Below are 22,352 nucleotides of genomic sequence, written 5' to 3' on the forward strand. Positions count from 1 at the left end.
TGTTACGCAATTTTAAAGAATTTCACGTTTTTCCAGGCAAGCTCAAAGTATTTTTTTATGACAACCATAATTAAACTACACATATCTTTATGCAGACAACAAACACCTGTTTCAGACTCAATTTATTTGAACAGCTCACCACTGAGTATTGTTTATTTCCATGCAAAGTAGTTGTGTGTAATCTGACAAGCCTCGCTGTTGTTCTCCAGGCAGCTGTCATAACCAGATTAAATGCACTGTTGTTGATTTACTCACGGAATATTCTGCGGAATGCAACAGGAGAGTTTTCAGGGTAGTTTTTTTGTTTACTTTGGAACAATACAAGGGCTGACAGACGTTTCATTTTCAGTTGATAAAATGCTTATTTAACAAAGTTCTGAGAGTACTGTGTTGTACTAAATGTCATAGATTTAACAAGATTCACATCCTTTAGATTTTTTTTTGGATGCGAGTCCTTCATATACACATCAAACTGTGCAGTACAAAGTGTTAAACAACTCTGAAGGAGTGTTAACGTTAATAAGACAATTAAGAAATTAATCAAGTGTTCAATGAACATTAATAATGAGCACCTGCTGTGAACAAGCAGAATCAGTAAAACACAATACTATAACTGATCAGTAAAACAATACTACAACTGAAAACACAGTACTATAACTCATGCAATGTCTAGTTGATTATCCTTATATTTGACATTTAATTGGAAACTCTGTATTACAGTCAATAATCTAAAACATAACAAACATCAGATACATTCATTCATTTTCGGGTCGGCTTAGTCCCTTCATTAATCCGGGGTCGCCACAGCGGAATGAACCACCAACTTATCCAGCAAGTTTTTACGCAGCGGATGACCTTCCAGCCGCAACCCATCTCTGGGAAACATCCACACACACATTCACACACACACTCATATACTACGGACAATTTAGCCTACCCAATTCACCCAATAATATCCAGCTGCAGGCCCGCAGAACCAAACACGTTTTAGGCACCCACAATCTAGGACACACAATCTAGGCAAACCATATATGGTTACGACGGATGTTGTGTTATTAACGTCTTTTTGAACATCGTCATCAATATATTTTGATATATGTGGTTAATAAATATTGTACACAATAAACAATAGTGTTTACTTTACTATATTTCACAAATATTGCAATCGAAACGGCCGAATGGGGAGCATTGTTTCCGATCGCCATTCAATATAATAGACTGAACAGTTTTTAATCAGTCATTATGGCTGATCAGTCATTATTATCTGACAATCATATTGCAGATACTCGTTTGCTGGCCTTGCTAAACGATCTAATTTGGACAGGTTTAGTTTATATAATGCATTCATTTTTGATGAAGGAAATAATAGCAAGTTAATATAGGCAATAATACATTATATGTAATAAAAATATATTTACATGTAACAAATGTATAACACTATATTATTTTACTCAAGCGATTTAATAGTGTTTATTTATTAGCTTAACTTTCTAATAATCGTTTAATTAATGATTTCCCACATATAATACTGTAGTAATTTATAGTAAGCAATAAATTGTTTTAAAACCAAAATTTTGCCATAGGAACAAATTACCTATTAATAATAAAAAATAATAAGCAAATATATATATATATATATAGCTTTTTATATTTTACATCAAAGTGATTTTAACCAAGTATGATAATATTAAGATCTTGAATTAATTTATTACACTTAATCCAACATTAGACGGTCTATGATTTCTTTGTGTCTGTGGACACATGAATAAAGTCATAATTGTCTTTAACCAATTATTTTTATTTACATAATTTGAGTTCAGAAACTGCAGATATGTTAAAATGATCATAACGATATAATAATAATTATGACTGAAATGAGAAGCCATACTTGTGAAATTCAATAGGTGGCGACCATATATGGTTTGCCTAAGTCATGTGTCCTAGATTGTGTGTGCCTAAAACGTGTGTGCTGCGGGCCTGCAGCTGGATATATCTCAATTCACCTGTACCGCATGTCTTTGGACTGTGGGGGAAACCGGAGCACCCGGAGGAAACTCACACGACGGCAGGGAGATAATGCAAACTCCACACAGAAACGCCAACTGAGCCGAGACTCGACCCAGCGACCGCCTTGCTGTGAGGCGGCAGCACTACCTACTGCACCACTGCTTCGCCCATCTTCAGATATTGGTTTTTTTTTTATTATGACTCGCAACTGGACTGCCATTTTCCATTGAAGAACATGGTGTGTTCGGCTGTAGCAAGACAAAAAGAAATGTCATGTTTTCGAAGAAAGAAAAAAGCGTAAAGTGTAAGTTTAGTCAAGATGATTAAAATATGGTATGAACATGATTGAAAAGGCATAATTAAACTGAACCATAAAACCTACTCTGACCATTCAACCATGTACATAGGGGCGGAAACTTTACAAATCTAGCGACTTTTTTGGTGTAACTAGAGTTTTTTTAGACTCTCGTGTCCTCATACTGTATCGTTCCTACCTTTCACAACAAGCTGCAGGTGATTTCGTCGGCCCCACCCAAGCAGAGCACTCTGAGGCGGCCCAGTCCTCATACAGCAGTCACTCCCACGTGCATCCTGAGAGCAGATCAGTCCTCTGATTACCGGCGACAAATGATTTAGCACCGCGAGTGTGAGGTATTTCCCATGTATGGTCAAACCGATCTGCTTTGTATCAAATTTAACAATTTAATTGGACCGTTTATTCTTTTCTTGATCATAATCCGAAATTTTTGTCACAGTTTCGAGGTTTATTATGTCTAAGATTACTGCAAATTTACTACATATCTAAGGCACCGTTTACACTAATGCGTTTTAGTTTGAAAACGCATAAATTTTGCTACGGTTACGCCATCTTTCCACACTACGCCGAGTTTTCGAGTGCCGAAAACGTTTTGGAAACGCTAAAAAAGGCTGTTTTCATTCTGAAATGCTGCTCTTCCGTCTCAGTGTGGATGGCGAAAAACAAAGACATCTGAAAATGGAGGCGGGGCTGCTGAGATTCACTACCTGATTGGGGCTTTTGTTTCATTGCATATCCTTCACTTATTCGTCAAGCCCCATCACATGACTATAACACATGGCTTTAACGCTAGCGGACGACAGCAGACCAGCCTTCACTGTAAACATGGACACAGAAATGGGAGCGTTGTTTGCACTATTGTCTGTTTTAGGCGCCATTGTGCAGTTATTAATTTGTTACTTGTGTGTCATTTAGTAACAACTCGACCTCGTCGTCTGTCCACAAAAATATCTCTCTTGCTTTCTTTGCCATCGCGTTCATTGTTCAACCGGCGTTTGTTGACTAACAATAACAAAATGCCGAGTGAGACACATGCTTCCTGTTTATACTAGAACGCACATGCCCAGAGTGCGCGAATGGTCACGTGACATACGTTTTTGGTGGCGTAGTGTGGACGGAGATAAGTTCAGAAACGCTAGGTGAAACGCTAGTGTGTACACAGATCGCTTTTGATCTAAAACACCGTTTTAAAACTAAAATGCACCAGTGTAAACGGGGCCTAAACTGATATTCATTCATTCATTATATTGTCGGCTTAGTCCCTTTATTAATCCGGGGTCACCACAGCAGAATGAACTGTCAACTTATCCAGCAAGTTTTTATGCAGCGAATGCCCTTCCAGCCGCAACCCACACATTCACACACACATTCACACACACTATAGACAATTTAACCTACCCAATTCACCTGTACTACATGTCTTTGGACTGTGGGGGAAACCGGAGCACCCAAAGGAAACCCACGCGAAGGCAGGGAGAACATGCAAACTCCACACAGAAACGCCAACTGAGCCGAGGTTCAAACCAGTGACACAGCGACTTTCTTGTTGTGAGGCGACACCTACTGCGCCACTGCCTTGCCTAAACTGATATACACATGTAGTGCAAATATAAAGTGTAGTGCAAATAAAAATACTCTTTATTAACCATAGGCTGTTAAAGAAACAGCAACATGATGACGTCAGTAATATGCAACTTTTGACGGCTTTTCATTGAAAATGGTTGCCAACACTGCTTTCGGGCTCAGTCGAGTTTTGCACTCACACTAAAAGTTTACTGCGTCAAAGCCCAACCAACCCACGCTCTGGCACACCTCTTCCAACCAGGCCAGGGCCGGCCAACTGAACCCCGCCTGGGCCGGATTCTGAGCACTCACACTTGTCAAACGAACCGGAAAACGTTCCTGGGCACAGATCAGATACTGTGAGTGCACCCTTAGTAACTTCAGAACAATGACAGGACTTTCAGGCACAACGATGTATTTCTCTAAAGTTAGGTACTCCTCCTGTTGATCCAAAATGCAACAACATTCCAACGCAATACTCAGTACCTAAAATTTTAACTTAGTTTGTCATGTTCACGACTGCTGCCTGAGGAAACGTCTTTATAAATGACTTCTTAATGCTGTCTTTTAGAACCTCCACTACCACTTGAGTTATTCTTAGCACAGAAAGTTTTGAACTTTTGTTTGCATCATAGATGTGGTATGCAATCATTGATTGGTGTTTTGGCAATTGTTTTGAGAATGACTCAGTCTGGCTGGCTGGCTGGCAAAAAATGTTTGGCTTCAAATCGCATTGTCCAAAGTAACAATAGTGGTCCACAAGCAATTGTAATGCATGGATAATGCTCCAAAATGTGATGTTTTTGGCTTAATGTTTCCTCTGGGAACATATCCAAATACCCAGAACGATGTTCACTTATCTTGCTGTCCATGTATCCAAGAGTCTCTTTTGTGTGAACAGGAGCCATGACAAGCTCAACAACATCTTTCAAGGTCATCAAAACCTGCCATTATGTGACATCTTCTGCCACTTTGTCGATATGTTCCATGTGCATTGTCTCCTATACATTTACGTAATGCAAAAGTCAGGGTGACAGCTTGTAAGGAAATATATGGATTGAGAAGTTGAGTTCAAGAAGAGTAAAGTATTTCTTCTTTACAAGTGTCCTTATTTTCCTTAATTAAAATCTAACTGATATTCATGGCTGGCATTTAACACCTGCCCGGCTAATATTTTCACCTGCCCATTTAGTTGTTGGGTTTGATTGTGAGTCAAATGAATGTCTGGAGGTTGTTGACATTGCACTGGAAAATGCTTTTGTGCTCACAGCCTCGATGTTCAAAATGAGGCTCATGAAATTCGCTAAAACTGAATTTTACATTGATGTTGTGATGATTAAATGAAATATGAGATGGCCCTGTTTATTTTATTTTAATGTGCATCTTATGTAATATTAAAAGAGCTCATAGCCTTTAAAAAGCCGATTTGATGCTTATTCAGATAAACCAAGACAGGTGACAGGTGAAGAAATTATTGGCAAATTTCATCATTCACATCGACTACCAAAGGTAAGGTAATGCTTGTCATTTCCCCCAAAATACATTAGGCACAATCAACCTTAAAATACAAGACTTTTGTTTTCTTGTGTGTAGGGTGTGAGATGGCTTTTCATCACAGGATCTCGTTGTTACTCATCTTCTCAAGTCCAGTTGGTAAACTGTTTCTCGAGCTGCATCTGTTGTGATTTTGTGCATGGTTTATATATATATATATATATATATATATATATGTATATATATATATATGTATATATATATATATATATATATATATGTATATGTATATATATATATGTATATGTATATATATATATATATATATATATGTATATGTATATATATATATATATATGTATATGTATATATATATATATATATATATATATATGTATATATATATATATATATATATATATATATATATATATATATATATATGTATATATATATATGTATATATATATATATATATATATATATATATATATATATATATATATATATATATATATATATATATATATATATATATATATATATATGTATATATATATATATTTTTTTTTTTTTTTTTTACAGTAAAAAGTAAAAGTTTATTAAGTTTTTAATGCAATTTAATTTGGAATATCTTTATCTGCTCTTACAGTTTTACCAGATTCATGTGACAGTCGGTGCCTGGCAAAAAAACTAATTGATAAGAAAGAGATGATTGCGCCACAGAACATTGACTGTTCTGTTATTGTAAACATCACATCAGTGCAGTACGAGACCCTGAGTTTTGTAAGTATCTTTTTTTTATGCTTGGAAAAACAAATGAAGCGTTATTTTCTTCTAATATGAGCTTTTTTTTCATGCTCCTTGGTTCAGTTATTCAACTTTCATGGTGATGAATGAGTTATTTTCTTTGCCTTAATGTGAAATAACTAAACATAAATAAAGGAGGCTAAAAAAAAGGCTGATTTTAAGAAGGAAATGTCAGTCGGCACCCTTTAAATGTGATTTTAACATGAAATGTCATTGTAAACTATTTTAACTGCACTGAAAAATATACCTTTATTGTCAGGTAACAGCTTAAATTTTTAGGGGATTTTCTGAAGTCATTACTTCATTACGTTTTTGTATTAACACAAACGTTTTAGGATTGTGTGTTACATTTAATTTAAAGAACTTTGTTCTGCTAAATATTAAGTGAAGTTTATTTATGAACTAATTTCGAGAGGATCATGTGCTTATGATTGCTTGCGGCTGGTCCCGCGTTATTCAATTTAAGATTCACCGATCAGACGATTCCTAAACCACTATAAATACCCGGAGTTCCTTATGACAGCCATCTTCATTTAGAAGAATCCCTCCTTCCACCCCTACTCCTCCTCCTTTTCTAGATGGGTGGCACGGTGGCCCAGTGGTTAGCACTATTGCCCCACAGCAAGAACGTCACTAGTTCTAGTCTTTATCAAGCCTGCTGACATTTCTGTGCGGTATTTACACATTCTCCTGGTGCTCATGTGGGTTTTTCCCAGGTTCCCCGGTTTCCTCCCACCATCCAAAAACATGCATCTTAAGTTAATTGACTAATCCAAATTGGCACCATAGGCATGCTCCTAGTAAGTAGTTATTTCTTAAAAGTAATCACTATCTGTTCATTAGCTACTACAGCAGAGGAGTTCTCGAGATCTACCTGAGCTCAAACTCCTCTCTCGCCTTGCAAACGGCAGGGAGCCCCGGGCTCGAGGATCTTATGAGCTCAGGGCTCTCTCCCGGGACAGCATGCCAAACAAGCTTTATAATCGCTCATCAGCTAAGTGTAAACACTTGAAATGAACATGGCAATTTAAGCATGAAGTAAAATGTTCTCCAATTCATACAATCGTTAAGGTCTTTTCAGGTCTAGGCTTTTTAAAACCAGTAGTCATCTTAGTGTCATGTCCATGGTGTGATTTATGTACATGATGAATGCAATACTTTTATATTAGTTTATGTTGGTTATGTGGTGGATGTTGCATTCACACTCATTCTCTCTCGTTAACATCTTTGAATATTTGTGCTACATGACAATATAAAAGCTTTCTTTGTTCTTGTATATGAGATTTAAGATGTACGACTCTGTCTGTTCCGAAGCATTAAATAAGATATCATTCGCTACCTTTTTTATGATGTGCTACTCGCATTGACAGGTGAAAATTCGATCTACCTGCTTACACTGCAGAAACAAGGACATGTATTCAATTCTTACCTGATGAATTTCCATATATGAACGAGGCCTGAATCTGATGAGTAAATCGAAATCCATATGATTTCTCCCCCTGCTTACACGTACATGAGCCATATCCAATTTGTGCCACATGGGAGAGAAAATTTTTTTATTAGACCACTTGAACCATGCAGTGTACATGCAACCTTTGAGAAAAGTTATTGAAACCTTAATAAAGCTATTGTTTGACATCAAACATCATGTCTCTCATATACATTACAAGTTATAATGCCTCTTAACTAATAGTTATCATTCCTTTGTGTGACTAAAAAGCTTAAGTTCCTCGCAAACAGAAAAAGGGGAGGGGCAGAGTTACCCAAGGTACAAGGAAGGTTCTATTCTTTCTTGGGTATTAATTCTGATTAACAGATCTTGCAATAACCAGATGGCCGGACATCATGTGGTGACCGCTATTGCAACTAGTGTAACAAACATCCTTTGTCTTTAGTGAAGGACGATGCGTATAGGTCCTGGGTAGATTCTTGCCTTAGGTCCTGGGGTAACTTAATCAAGCCAGAGATAATGAGGCGCCACAAAATTCAGAGAAAGATGTGTTACTCAATCGATTCAAGAAATAATTGCTGACTCACTATACACAGCAACTGAATATATGGTGCTTCAACAGTTTTGCCAACATCTCCAAATGTCTTTGTTTGGCCAGTTGCTCTGGTGGTTGGTCATGTGGTTATTTCTAGACTGCTTTGCTCATGGTGCCTCTGGTCTGCTCGGTCCCTTAACTGCCGCTGTTGTAAACTCAAAAATGAGGACCAGGAGCCTCATGTACAAAGACTTGGGTTGAAGTAATACTAAAACATTGCGTACGGGCAAAGCTGTAAATGTGGGTACGCAGTAAAAAAATCATATGTATGAAACACTGCATACGCGAAGCAATGGTAAAAGCAAGTACAAAGAGAAACTTCACAGAAGGTGATAGGAGGTGCTCCTATTGGAGGTAGACTGGAGTAAAACTGTGTTATTTGCAAGATTGTCCACCGGACTTAATGACAAAAGAAAAAAATTGAGTGTGAGAGTTTAGCTGACGCGGTTAACGCAGTGGGGTCTAAACATTGCACTGTGAGTGAATTAAAAAAGAAATAGTCCGATGTAAAGGTGCAGGTTGAAAGGAGAACAGCGGCGCATCGTCAAAGTGTGGCCCGAACAGGCAGGGGAAAAGAGGATGCTGAACTAAAAACCCTTGAGTAGAGAGTTGCCTCAATTGTGGGTGACAATGGAAATAAAACAAACACACACAAGAAATACACGTATGCCAGACATGAAGTTGGCGCGGACCAATGCACATTATCACGTTAATTTCATTGTTAGTAAATCCAAACGTAAGTGTGAAATCTGGCATACGCAATGTTTTTGTGCATACATGATTAATAAGGACCCTGGAGACTTGTTTCTTTAAACAGATTTTTTTATTGAGGATATGCTGGTTGTGCTGCAATCATCAAAGTCTTTAAGAACTCTCACAAGTAGATTTTTAACAAGAAATTTAAGAGAAGTCAAACAAGGGAAGTGATGCCTAGAGGTGGAGAAAAACCTACTCAAACCATGTAAATGAAGTAGATTGTATAGATTGTTTGTTGAAAAATCTTGTTTAGTTTCACCCACCCAGATCTCATCAACAAATGAGTGTATTCAGCCTAAAACAATGGTCTCAAACTTAATTCCTGGAGGGCCACAGCTCTGCATAGTTTATCTCCAACCACCTCCAACTCACACCTGCTTAATAGTCTCTAGTAGTCTTGAATACCTTGATTAGCTGGATCAGCTGTGTTTGATTAGGGTTGAATCAAAACTGTGCAGAGCTGTGGCCCTCCAGGAATCGAGTTTGAGACCTAAGGCCTAAAAGTATTAGGGGTCCGGTTCTTAGGGATCAGGGATCACTGTGTCCTGGAAGGCTGGAGTTTTGCATATTTTAGTTCTAACCCCAATTAAACACACTTAAAACAGCTAATCAAGCTCTTTCTAGGTATACTAGAAACTTTCAGGCAGGTGTGTTGAGGAAAGTTGGAGCTAAACTATGCAGGACACCAGCCCTTCAGGATAGAGTTTGGACACCCCTTGTCAAGACATTTCAAAAAGACAAAGGCACAGCTGTGCCTCAACTTAGCAGATAGGTGTCAAAGTCAGTTCTTGAAGAACCACAGCCCAAAACAGTTTAGTTTCAACCCTGCTTCAACACACTTTAGCTCATGCCACAAGTTTCGCAGTTCACTGCATTGCAAAATTCAAGATTAGTGAACTTTGACCTGCAAAATCGCATCACTTGACTGTGTGAGACCAATCAAGGATCAAAACGTGACCTCTCTAGATAGAAATTTAAAATATAGACCAATCGCTTGCTTTTTAAAATATCTAATCATCTTGTTTAATCCTGCTCCTTTTCGCATTACAAAAGAAAGTATTCAGACAACAGAATTTTGAATTTATCCAGTTTGACTGCAGATTTAAACCTCATTCACACTACAAACAGCGACAAAGCGACAAGCGACCGTTCATTTTTGACAGGGAGTGAGCGACTTCCAGCGACCTTTGTCTATGCGAGTGTCAATGACTGTTGGCGACCAATAGGGCACGTTGAGCGACGCGACAAAGTTAAGAATCCTTCAACTTTATGGAAATGAAGCTTTATGGCTTTCTTGAGCGGCAACCAGTAGAGCTCACGTGATCCTCTCTCAGCTCGCTCAGAGGCCGGTTGCATTCGTGCTGTATATACCTACCTACACACCCTTGCCTTTGAAGCAGGTCGCCACCCAGAGCAATAGCCAGCTACAAAATCACTGCTAGTCTGAATGAGGCACTACCTGTTGGTTTCAAACAAGCCTGAAGGACTCAATTTGTGCTATCTGGTGTGTTTAATTAGAGCTGGAACTAAATTATGCAGAGCTACGGCCCTCCAGGTGTTTGACACCCCTGACTTAGCATCTGTATTTTTTTACTCAGTGATCAGGAAGTGCATAAAATGTCTCACACTTGAGTTTTGAATGAAATTAGATTTTTAAAACACAAAGAATGTAAGTTTTACATGTATTATTGCTACATTGGAACTAGATTATATACATTTGTAATTCAACACTGCTGCAGCTATATTTTACATTATATACATTTAAATCTTTCTAATATATTTTTTAACTTTTTGCATTTCCCACATATGCCTCCATGTAAGAATACTAAGGAAATGCAAATGAGCAGCCGTGTCTTGGTAAAAATGGTAAGCAGATCATATATTCTTTTTTACAATTATTTCATTTCCAATGGTCACCACAGTGTTGCCTCTATTTTTTACAAGTAACTTTTTCTCCAAAGAGGTGGATAGATCCTGAACTTGCCTGGAATGACAAGATATATAATACTACATCTGTTATGTTGCCAGTTCACAAAATCTGGACCCCTGGACTAGTTTTGGACAATGTGTAAGTGAACAAATTTTGTTTGTGACAGGGCATTGTTATTTTTAGCTTAGAATATAAAAACACATTTTTTCAGTGTATTGTGCTAGAAGGTCATATATGAAAATTTGCTTTGTTAGATAATTCAATTCAATTCACCTTTATTTGTATAGTGCTTTTACAATGTAGATTGTGTCAAAGCAGCTTCACATAGAAGGAACAGTGTAGTTCAGTTTTTTAGTGTTTAAGTTCAGTTCAGTTTAGCTTAGTTCAGTGTGGTTTGAATATCACTATTGATAGTCCAGACACTGAAGAGCAAACTCATCGATGCGTAGCTCTACCGATCCCAAACCATGCAACCTATAGGCGACAGCGGAGAGGGAAAAAAAGACTTCGCCAATTGGCAAAAGTGAAGAAAAAAACCTTGAGAGAAACCAGACTCTGTTAGGCACGACCATTTTAATTTCTCCGCTGGCCAAACGTCTTGTGCAGAGCTGCAGTTTGCATAATTAAGCTATGCAGTATGCACATTTACACAATACCAAATAAAATACGCTGCATTTCAGCCACTATCTTTTTTGTTGCCATTGTATTGTAGTCTTCTAGAGTCATTCACACATATATGCATGAGAGCTCATTTTTATGTGATGATGATGATGATGATGATGATGATGATGATGATGATAAAAATACAAATTTGTTTTTGTACAGATAAGACATGTCTTTACTGGTACATCTTCGTTGTTGTTCAGTCTGATATCTTAGAAACAGCTGACAAATTGGATCCTGCAGTGTGACATGGGGACCATATTTGTTGCAGTCTAACAAGCTGCAATATTTTTTAGGATTAGGAAAAGTCACAAAGTGTGAGCCAGGCTTAAGGCTCTAATTATTAAAGGTTGTTGCCACTTATGGCTGAGCTCTGAATGGAGGGATTTTGAGCCATTCGTTTTGCAGAATAGTGGCCAGGTCACTATACATAATGCTCGTGGAGGAAAACATTTCCTGACTTGTTACTCCAAAACATCTCAAAGTGTCTCAGTTATTTTTTACACCCGTTGATTGTGTAGATGCTCAACTTTACTTTCATGTTCATCAAACCACTGTTGTGTGTATTGGTACATTATGGCACTGCCTTCAGGATACATTGTTTGAAGCATTGGGTGCACATGGTCCTCCAGAATGGTTTGGTAGTCCTTGGCAGTGACACACCCATCTAGCGCTAGTATTCAGCCTATGGAATGCCATGATATTGCAGCCACAGTGCTGTTCATGATGGTGAGTGGGGGCAAGCAGGGGGCATGCCTTCTGAAGTCAGAGGCAGAGGTTCTGTTTGATGTGTTTACAGGCAGAATATTGGTCCAGACGGAACCAGATGTGAGCCAACGGAAGGTCACAAAACAGTTGCGTTTCATTGGCTCTAGTTGTTTGGTTTTGGCTTGGTGTGTACTGGCCTTTGGAGCCACAGGTCTGTAGTCGTTTAGATCTGTACTTTTGGGTTTCTTTGGGATGGATATATATATTTGTTTTGCTTCAGAGCTTCACTGAGACTGAAGAGAACTATCTGCTATATGTCCTGGGCATTTCACTGGTGGCTGAAAGAGCAATTGAGCAATTTCCACTAAAAGAGCAGATCTGCTAAGACAGCAACACGTTTTTTTCGATGTCGTTCCGACCATGTGTTTCTGGATATGGTGGATTCCTCTCACCGGATGACGGGCATGAGCACTGCGACACATGTCTGGGGGTCCAGCATGTTGAGGAGGTGTTTAAAGACAGCTCATGCCTTCACTGCGAGGGCATGACTGTTGCACAAATTAAGTCGAGGCATGCTCTAACCTGAGAGTGCATCACCCCTGCTGCTCCCTGCAAGACTGTTAGCACATGAACAGGCCTGTGAATTACAGTGGAGGCTTATCCATCGCCTTCAGGCCCACAGACCCCTCCTCCACAGTGTGCATATCCAAAATGCGCATAAAAATAGGTGGATGGAAACACAGATAATGTTTAGAACCTTGCATGCACAGAAACTTAGCCCTGATCACCGAGGTTCTGTATCACCACAGGCTCATGTGATTATAAAGTGATTATTTTGGTGATTTTGATTTCAAAGTGTTTAACATAGCAGCTGTATGAATGTGCAGCTTTGCTTTGACCACACTTTAAAAACACATAAATATTTAGAATATCTAAAACAACCCCAACATCAGGTCGACTTCAATGTCCAACCTAAAATCAACCAAATATCAACGCCTATTCATGTTACCTCTGCTGAAAAATCCAGCTTAAACCAGCCTAGGCTGATTGGCTGGTTTTAGCTGGTTGACCAGCCTGGTTTAAGAGGGGTTTTGGCCATTTCAAGGCTGGTTTCCAGCCATTTTCAGCCTGGTCTTAGCTGGAAGCTGAATATTTCAGTAGGGACACCTTCACGTTGTGTGGACGTTACCACTATGACATCCATCAGATGTTGGATTTTGGTCACTTTCCAACACAACCTAAAATTAACCAAATATCAACGTAATTTGACGTCGTTATTTGACATCAAAATAACGCTGGCCTTAGATGCTGGCTAGACATTGAAATTGGTCAACTGACGTCATGACCTAAATCTAACCTAATATTTTTGTCTTGATGATGTTGTGTGCCTGCTGGGTTGACACAGGTTAATAAGTATGCTAACTTTAGGAGGTGGTTCACAGCTTTGGTGACAATGTCACGTTATCTCTCTCTTTTTGTCATCAGGATAGATGTAACCACAAAGACCTACACAGATGACGTAGCAGTGAAGAGTGATGGAACTGTGAACTATGCTGTTGTCTTGTTTATAGCAGTGAGCTGTGATATCAGCCTTTTCACCTACCCCTTTGTGACAGGGAATTGTGATGTCGCTATCAATGGGTGGAACCAAAGTGGTAGGAAAACAATTTTGACTATACACTGTTACTGATCGTTTTGCTCTCAACCAGGGACATTGTTTCTCAATATTTTATTTGTAATAGCATGGAAAGTAATTGTATCTACTAAATCATTTTTGTGTGTTTATTTAGATTGTGTCCTTTCACTTGAATACCCTAAAAATGCCAATATGTTTGGATCGAGTCAGTCCGGTGAGTGGAACACGGAGAGTGTGGAAATAAAATCTGATCAAAAATCTTCATCTCGCAAATATCTCTCGGTAATGATGACTTGATTATAATTATATAAGATTAATTATATATATATATATATATATATATATATATATATATATATATATATATATATATATATATATGTATGTATATATATATATATATATATATATATATATATATATATATTTTTTTTTTATAATTTTTTTTTTTTTTTTAAGTATTTATTACATAAAAAACATAGGTTTAAAGAGCCCCTATTATACATTTAAAAAGGTCATATTTTGGTTTTAAAGGTTTCCAACAACAGACTGATATGCATGCAAGGTCAAAAAAACACTTTTATTGTCTAATAATATGCATTTATTTTTACCCAATTATCCCAGCGAGTCCCATATGAATCATGACGATTCACCAGCGATTCATTTGTTCCCAAACCCCTTCTTAGCGTGAATCTAATCTGCACTGATTGGGCTGATGACAGCCTTTTGCTATTGGTTGACAGCGTTCAACGCCATCATGGCTTATCAACTATATTGAAATAGTCAGAGTGCATAGTGTATGTGTCAGCATACCTGCCAACACTTCTGTTTATCCTGGGAGTCTCCTGTATTTTAGACCCATCCCTGACCCCCTCCCGTTTTGTTATTTATCTCAGAAAATTCACATAATTTCAGCCCCCGCCCCAGTCCTCAGCATTTTGGTACAGTCTGTGAAACCCCTGGGTCGCCAACATTGGTATAGGATCCGATTGCAGCGGCTGCCCAAAACACACTTCATAATAGTTAACGTACTAACACCACAGTACACAGTTCTCAACAGTGTTATTCAGACACCTAACCCCAAAACCTAACCCCTCCGGTCTCCAAGATTTTCAGGGACCAAATGTTGGCAGTATGTGTGTGAGCCCAATGCAGGAGTGCATTAAAGCAGTGCAGTTAAACACCAGCATACTGCTCCTAACCATGAAACACATTCAGTATTATTCCACACAGTGGCGAATGCTGAACTATACTGAACCTTGACCTCAGCATGTGTGTAAGAACAGCTGATGGTGGCCAAAGCAATGACAAACGGCAGTGAAACGCTAGCTCACAAACGCGTTTAAATCAATGACTGTAAAAAAATATGGACGACGCGACAGCCCTTTTTCCCATTGAACGCCTTGAGGGCAAAACGCCTGCTTGACGGGCACAAACTGTCGCAAAAGACTGCTGAAATTGGAGCCAGACATGCGCAGAAGGATTGTCTGATGGAGCCAGAGGAGGAGCCGCGAAAATGAGCAGAGTCGAGCTTCCAATCAAACGCTTTATGTAAAATCAACTACGCCCCCCGAACTTCTCAGCATGCGTTTGCTGTCATATCAACACAAATGGATGTAATAACGTTAACAAATATGAGGGTTTTATATATTCAATCGCGCCAGCTCCAGGCCGCAGCCCATAACTTACTCGCGGCGTCGCGGGCTGATTCCGGCTTGCATGCGGCAGCGCCGGCTCGCTCGGCCGCCGCATCTGGCTCGATTGACTCGGACTGGAATCGGGCAGTGAGTCCAGGCATCCGGAGTAGGTCCAGCAGAGGTAACATTAGTCAGTCTGAGCTCTAAAAGATAAGTCTCCGGCAGGCGAGAATCTAGCCGGAACTGTGTTTTGCTATCTGGGTGGCTAGGCGTGTATCAGCAAACTAATAAAGCCCGAAAAAAGCCCTGAACTTAGCGAATAAACAGTGTTCCACCAGGATCATGTATGTCAGAAACTATAGTTTACTGCTGAACTCATTTTGACATGGTAAAATAACACAGAAATCGAATAATAACATTTCAGTCTACTTCAGTCTCCTGCCGAAGCTCAGACGCCGCGCTTTGAGAAACTGTCAATCACAGCTGTCAATCACGATGACACGCCCAGCATTAAATTACTGCTAAAAACAAACTGTTTACAAAAATGAAGATCTGCACCTATTTCAGCACAATAACCAGTGCCTTAATCGACCAGAACCATCTTTCGGGACATTTTATTGCAAGTGTAATGAATTTTTTTATTTGGGCTCAAGTCTCCTTCATTAACACGGAGGAGGCGGGCTTTATGACTTGTACTGCAGCCAGCCCCCAGGGGGCGATCTAACAGCCGAGACCTTCACTTAAACGCAGGCTTGCGGCACACTTGGTTTAAATCTGTAAACAAAGCATTGCATTTTTAACTTGGCATTAGACGCGATATGAGAATATAAAGAGTTAACCTGATACAGTACAAGCGGTTACAAGTAGAAAAATGCAATTAAATACATAATTTGCAAGCTAGAGAAAACAAGGAGGCAGCCATTTTAATCGCACTTACTTACACTTGTGAGGAAGAAACTGGTTCATGTACTGTGTACTGATAAAGTTCCTGTCAGATAAAGCTACAGCTGAGCACAGCGTGACTTGATTCAACCGTCTGCTACAGTGTTTGTGGGCGGGGCTGCAGGTTTTAATTCTCCCGGGTTTGCGCTCGCAACAGTTGGGCGGGGCTTAAGATTCGTATTGACGTCAAGCCAAAACAGCTCAAGACTCGTTATTAAGACGATTCGTTTGAAGCATTATGAGTCGACTCTTTTATGAATGAATCAATAGTTTGAAACATTGTGTGCTTTTTCAGACATTTGTACATACTGCAAAATTTGATAAATGTCAACCACAAGGGGGTGTTTACATTGTTTGCCAAACTCTGCATCTGTACGTACATTCAACTATACACATTTTTGGCTCTAACATCAAGAGAATAATTACCAGAGTGACTTTACCAATAAGTACAAAAATGAACTGTTGAAATAAGGAATTTTCAATGACACTAATAAGGGTAACTGTGTAAACAAATCAGGCATTTAAAATGATACTTCTGTCGTCTGTTGACAGGTCACTTTATCCATCAATCCTTTCAGTGCTGTTGTGACCCTGATTCTTCCCAGTATATTAATAATGCTGGCTGATCTGGTGAGCTTTTCTCTGCCAATTAAAGGAGGAGAACGCAACAACCTCAAGGTCACCTTGGTCTTGAGCTTCACCATGTTTCTCCTCATCCTCAATGATCGTCTGTCCAGTGGTGGGGGATGTACACCTCTTCTCCGTAAGTAAATGTATAAGTAAATATGTATACATAGTGTGTGGTGCAGTACAATATTCATACTTTACATGTATTTATCTCGCTCTAAGCATTGTGATGAACATACATAACGTTAGTATGAAATTAAAGTCAGCAATAATTTTTTTAGTTCTATGTAAGTCTATAATTCAACTCGGACTGTTCAGTAAATTTTTTTGTATAGTTTTTTTTTTTTTTTAATAGTCATCTATTTGGGTTAAGAATAATGATTAAGATGATTATTTCTTTCTCTCTCTGTCAACTAAGTTCCTTCATTTGAGCAGTCCATAGATCAGGGGTGGGGAACGTCCGGACTCCGGGCCGTATGCGGACCATTTGATCCGGCTCCATCTGTAAATTTAAAATCACCCCTCGGAAAAAAAAAAAAAAATTCTGTTGTAGAACGTGACACATTTAGAAATTATACACATTTGCTGCCCAGCATAGCTCAATTTCACATGAAAGTGACTAAAAGCAAGTGTTGTAATGTCACGTTTGCAGCACAAGATGCGCATCATTCATCGATGTACGTTCGAATCATTCGTATTTTTAATAGCACGAACGAGACCGCATGGCATGCTTGTGTGTGTGTGTGTGCTCGCTTAGCCTCGGAGACGAGCAGAGCACAAACATCTAACGCCATCTTAATGTAAGGGCTTTAATTTTCAAATACATGCACATTTGTGTCAGAGCGCGGTGTTTAGTGATTATTCATATCAACCGTCATTTGTGTAACAAACAAACAAGTTGAGAATCAAAAGACATGTGAAAGAGAAACCATATCAAAGCTGCACTATTCCTAAAGTGGCAGTGCGCAATATTCCTGCTGCCGCCTGTTTTTATTATTAAACAAAAGGACAAAATCCCTCACTGCTCTTGACTGAAAGACTTTAGTAGCTGAAGTTTTTTTCTTACAGTGAAGATGCTTAAAGCACAGTTTGTTTCATATTTTTATGCTATTGTATTTATTTCTCTTTCCGTATTTACAGGGAGAAAAATAACTGCATATATAAAATCACATTTATTTGCCCTCCTGAATTATTAGCGACCCTTTCCCCCCAATTTCTGTTTAATGGAAAAATTTATTTTCAACCTATTTTTAAACATAACAGATTTAATAACTCATTTCTAATAACTGATTTCTTTTATCTTTGCTATGAAGACAGCACATAATATTTTACTAGATATTTTTCAAGATACTAGTATTCAGCTTAAAGTGACATTAACAGGCTTAATTAGTGTAATTAGGCAAGTCATTGTTTTAACAGTAGTTTCTTCTGCAGATAATTAAAAACATATATTGCTTAATGGGGCTAATAATATTGACCTTAAAATAGGTTTCAAAATATTAAAAGTTGCTTTTATTCTAGCCGAAATAAAACAAATAAGACTTTTTTTTCCCAGAAGAAAAAAATATTATAGGAAATACTGTAAAAAACTTCCTCTGTTAAACATCATTTGGGAAATATATATATTTATAATAAATATATGTTTATATATATATATATAAACAAAATTCACAGGAGGGCGAATAATTTTGACTTCAACTGATAATTGTTTTGAATAATCGTGATTACAATTATGACCAAAATAATCGTAATAATCAGCCCTATAATTTAGTATGGCCCCTAAACAATGTTACAAAAATGTAAATGGCCCTTGATGGAAAAAAAGGTTCCCCACCCCTACCCCCTGACTCTGGACCGTTACCTTCTTGCTGATGATGAAACTGAACTCTGGCTTTTGTTTCAAAGATTATCACTTCTGCTTCTGTCTGGTTAATCTGGTGCTGAGCATGGTGATGTCTTTAGTGCTGACACATCTGATGACCGCTGACAGCATTCTGACTTGTAGATGTTCAAAGAGAATCGAAAGACAAAACACCCATCTGCATGAAGATGAAGGTAAAATTATACTAAATACTGCAAACATAGAAAGTTCAAACTTTATTTATGAACTATTAGTGTGTTCATGCATATGGTCTCCATTACCAGATGCTGGTGTGATTGTGATGACAAAAACCAGTGAAATAGAGATGGCTTCAATTCAGAAAACAGTGAACGTTTTGGAAAGCATGGACCAAACAAACCCAAAGGCAAACAGAAATGAGGCCTTTGTAGACTTTTTGGACAAACTATGTTTCTTGTTTTTTTTGTTCATTGACATAATTTACGTCGTCGCTGTCATTGTCATTGTCACCAAAACAGAAATTTGCAAACCTCAAAAGCCGCAAATCTGGATTACGTTAGGTAAACATGAATTCGTATATAATGATACAACTTGGTATTATTATTATTAAATAATCAACTGTATAATCGTGTTTTTCTGCATTAGAGTTATTTGAATCTGTAGGTGAATAGAATAGAATTCCAATATTATCCAAAGATTTTTTCAAAACTATTTCTAAATTCAGTTTGTAGTATTCAAACGTAGTGTTTTTGACTTATTATGAAGACAATAATAATCTTTTACATTTTAGTCATTTAATTTTTATATTTAAAGAGATTTGTCAACTGTTAAATATCCCTTTATGTGTAATAAGCAATTCAATGCAGCTTTATTTGTATAGCACTTTTACAATGTAGATTGTGTCAAAGCAGCATCATATAGAAGATCATAGTAAATTGAAACAGTGTAGTTCAGTTTTCAGTGTTTAAGTTCAGTTTAGTGTAGCTCAATTCAGTGTGGTTTAAAAATCACTACTGAGAGTCCAAATTTTAAGAGCAAATACATCATTACGCAGCTCTACAGATCCCAAACCATGCAAGCATTGTGTACACTCGGTGTATGGTCGGCCCCCTGCTGTGTCAACAAGTAGAATCACTTAAGAAAAACACAAATCTACAACTGCACCTTCGCCATGATGGACATTCATCCTTCTCAAGTCACTGTCAGGCTGCAGCTCTGGCTATTTTCCATTCGGCCAAAGGAGAACTCTGGCTGAGGCTGGTTTCTCGCAAGGTTTGTTCTCGGTTTACATTAATTCATTGAGTTTTTTGTTTTTTGCAACTGTCACACTTTGGCTTGCTTGGTTGGGATTGGTGGAGCTGTTTTTCAGGGAAAACTCCTTCAACCGTGACATTCATATTAACTCTTTCCCTGACCTGACAGCATTTTTATTATTATTTTTTTTTATCACGATTTGGTCATCAGAGACATTTTAAAAACTGTAAAATATTTCTATAATCCTAGGCTAAATGCTGTAATCTTTGACATGTTTTTAGGGCTCTCTTGATGGTGTTGATTTTTTTCTATGACCCAGTTTTTTTCCCAGTGTTAATTGTATTCAGCTGTGCCTCCTTATGTGCTTCTTTGTTCCGTTTCCTATTTAACTATTTCCTAATTTGTTCTGTTTCCTAATTTAACTATTCTAATGTTTTAATAACACATCCTAGATTACACTTACCGTGATTCTAATGCATTTCTTGAACAAACTGATATAAAACAAGATACAAAGATATTGTGGTGACATATATTGATATATTTTGATGTGACATATTTGTCACATTAAAAAAATGGTAACAAACTGCTCAATTAATTTAGCTGATTCAATTATTTGAGTGTTTTATATTTTCTACTGCTCATTTCAAAGCATATATTAACAAAAATATATAAAGTGTCACATTAGATATATTGTTAATGAAATGTATTTTGAAACTATTTTATAACTATAAGCTGTAACAAGATGCTTATACAATAAGTTGGTTTTATTTTAAGGTTGTAAATTTGAAGTGAGAATAACATGATTAGATTCAGGAAACAATTTTATGTTCAGAATGCATTAAAGATTATATCAGAGATGACAGTGAGAGGGATGTGACAGTGACTCGAATAAACATTCGACATTGATGAGCCTGATTACACTTCAAGTAGGAAAGACATGGAGGATGATGAATCAAGTGGATCTGATTTAGGCCCCATTTACACTAGTGCATTTTAGTTTTAAAACGGCGTTTTAGAATGAAAACGATCCGCGTCCACACTCGCGTTTTACCCAGCGTTTCTGAACTGCTCTCCGTCCACACCAAAACGCTGAAAACGCACATCACGTGACCACACACACACTCTTTGGCAATCGCTGGAGCCCATCTACCCAGATGAGAGCTCTGCTAGTCGGACTTCTCATCAAGCATCTCCCGCTGGATCTAATCTCACTATATTTATTAAACGTGATATTTCATTCATCTTGTTGTCTTTATCTAACGACATATTCCCTGACTTTGGGCATTGGAATCTATTATTTGTTCTCAGGTAACGTGTTTTGGCTGAGCGCAAAGATAAGTTAATGATTAATGTAAGCACGTAGCCTACATTCTGTATATTGACTGATCGCTTGCCTTTATTTCCTATAATGTATAAACTTATTGTATGTTATACTTTTATAATGGCCATTATCGATTATTAAAACTGATATTCAGCAAAAGAGAGGGTGCGTTTCGTATTTTCACTGAAATTGAAAGGAGGCAGTTCGGCTCCGTTTTGTTATAAATATGCACACAGTGAAGATGACGCTCATATGCAGCACGGCGCCTCAACATTTCTGCTGTCTGTTTAGTTGTTAATATTAAAATAAAAATAGGCAGTTCCTTATATCAAGTTTACATTTTATTGTTGAGAAAGTGAAACAACGTAGCCAAGGTGATGTGAATGAAGTTATAAAGTACACTGTTCCCTGTGAAGATTGACGCGTGTCCTCGGTATGTTTTCCATATCAAACTGAGAAGAAGAGATGCAGCCTTGATCAAACTTGCGAAGTCTGAACTTACACGGAGAAGATTCAGGACTGAACTGTGTGTTAGGCTACTTAATATTGAGGAAAAGCATTAGAAGATCAAGTAATCTAGATTCAGAAGCTGCACAGCCAAACATAAACTCTGGCCAGCAAGATGCAACCAGCAAGGGTAACAACTTTTTCTTGGAAAAAGTTGAAACCCCAGAGTGCACATTGAAATGGCCAAGTGCCACACTTCCAGACAATCTTCACACACACCTGGAGTATTTCAAAAAGTTGATAACAGCAGAAATGTTCGCGCTACTGAAGGAACAAACACATTTGTACAGTGTGCA

General features: G+C 37.9%; 1 protein-coding gene across 4 annotated transcripts; it reads left to right on the forward strand.

Moving 5' to 3' along the window:
• The first annotated feature begins 5,309 nt into the window (after window positions 1–5,309).
• Window positions 5,310–21,707, forward strand: LOC101885452 (5-hydroxytryptamine receptor 3A-like). Of its 4 annotated transcripts, XM_021470996.3 has the most exons (10): window positions 5,310–5,395; window positions 5,480–5,539; window positions 6,033–6,166; window positions 10,813–10,857; window positions 10,953–11,059; window positions 13,778–13,947; window positions 14,083–14,210; window positions 17,060–17,270; window positions 19,040–19,189; window positions 19,280–21,707. In XM_021470996.3, the coding sequence occupies exons 2-10, from the start codon at window positions 5,488–5,490 to the stop codon at window positions 19,582–19,584; spliced, it is 1,302 nt and encodes a 433-aa protein (XP_021326671.3). In that variant the 5' UTR covers window positions 5,310–5,395; window positions 5,480–5,487; the 3' UTR covers window positions 19,585–21,707. The 4 variants fall into 4 exon arrangements, with proteins under 4 accessions (XP_021326671.3, XP_073801278.1, XP_073801276.1 ...); XM_073945177.1 differs by lacking the exons at window positions 5,310–5,395; window positions 5,480–5,539; window positions 10,813–10,857 and having other exon boundaries at window positions 6,103–6,166; window positions 11,020–11,059; window positions 14,083–14,142; window positions 19,280–21,704; XM_073945175.1 differs by lacking the exons at window positions 5,310–5,395; window positions 5,480–5,539; window positions 10,813–10,857; window positions 10,953–11,059 and having other exon boundaries at window positions 6,103–6,166; window positions 14,083–14,142; window positions 19,280–21,704.
• Window positions 21,708–22,352: the final 645 nt, after the last annotated feature.

This window comes from Danio rerio, chromosome 3 (genome assembly GCF_049306965.1).
Source record: "Danio rerio strain Tuebingen ecotype United States chromosome 3, GRCz12tu, whole genome shotgun sequence".
Classification (NCBI taxonomy): Eukaryota; Metazoa; Chordata; class Actinopteri; order Cypriniformes; family Danionidae; genus Danio; species Danio rerio.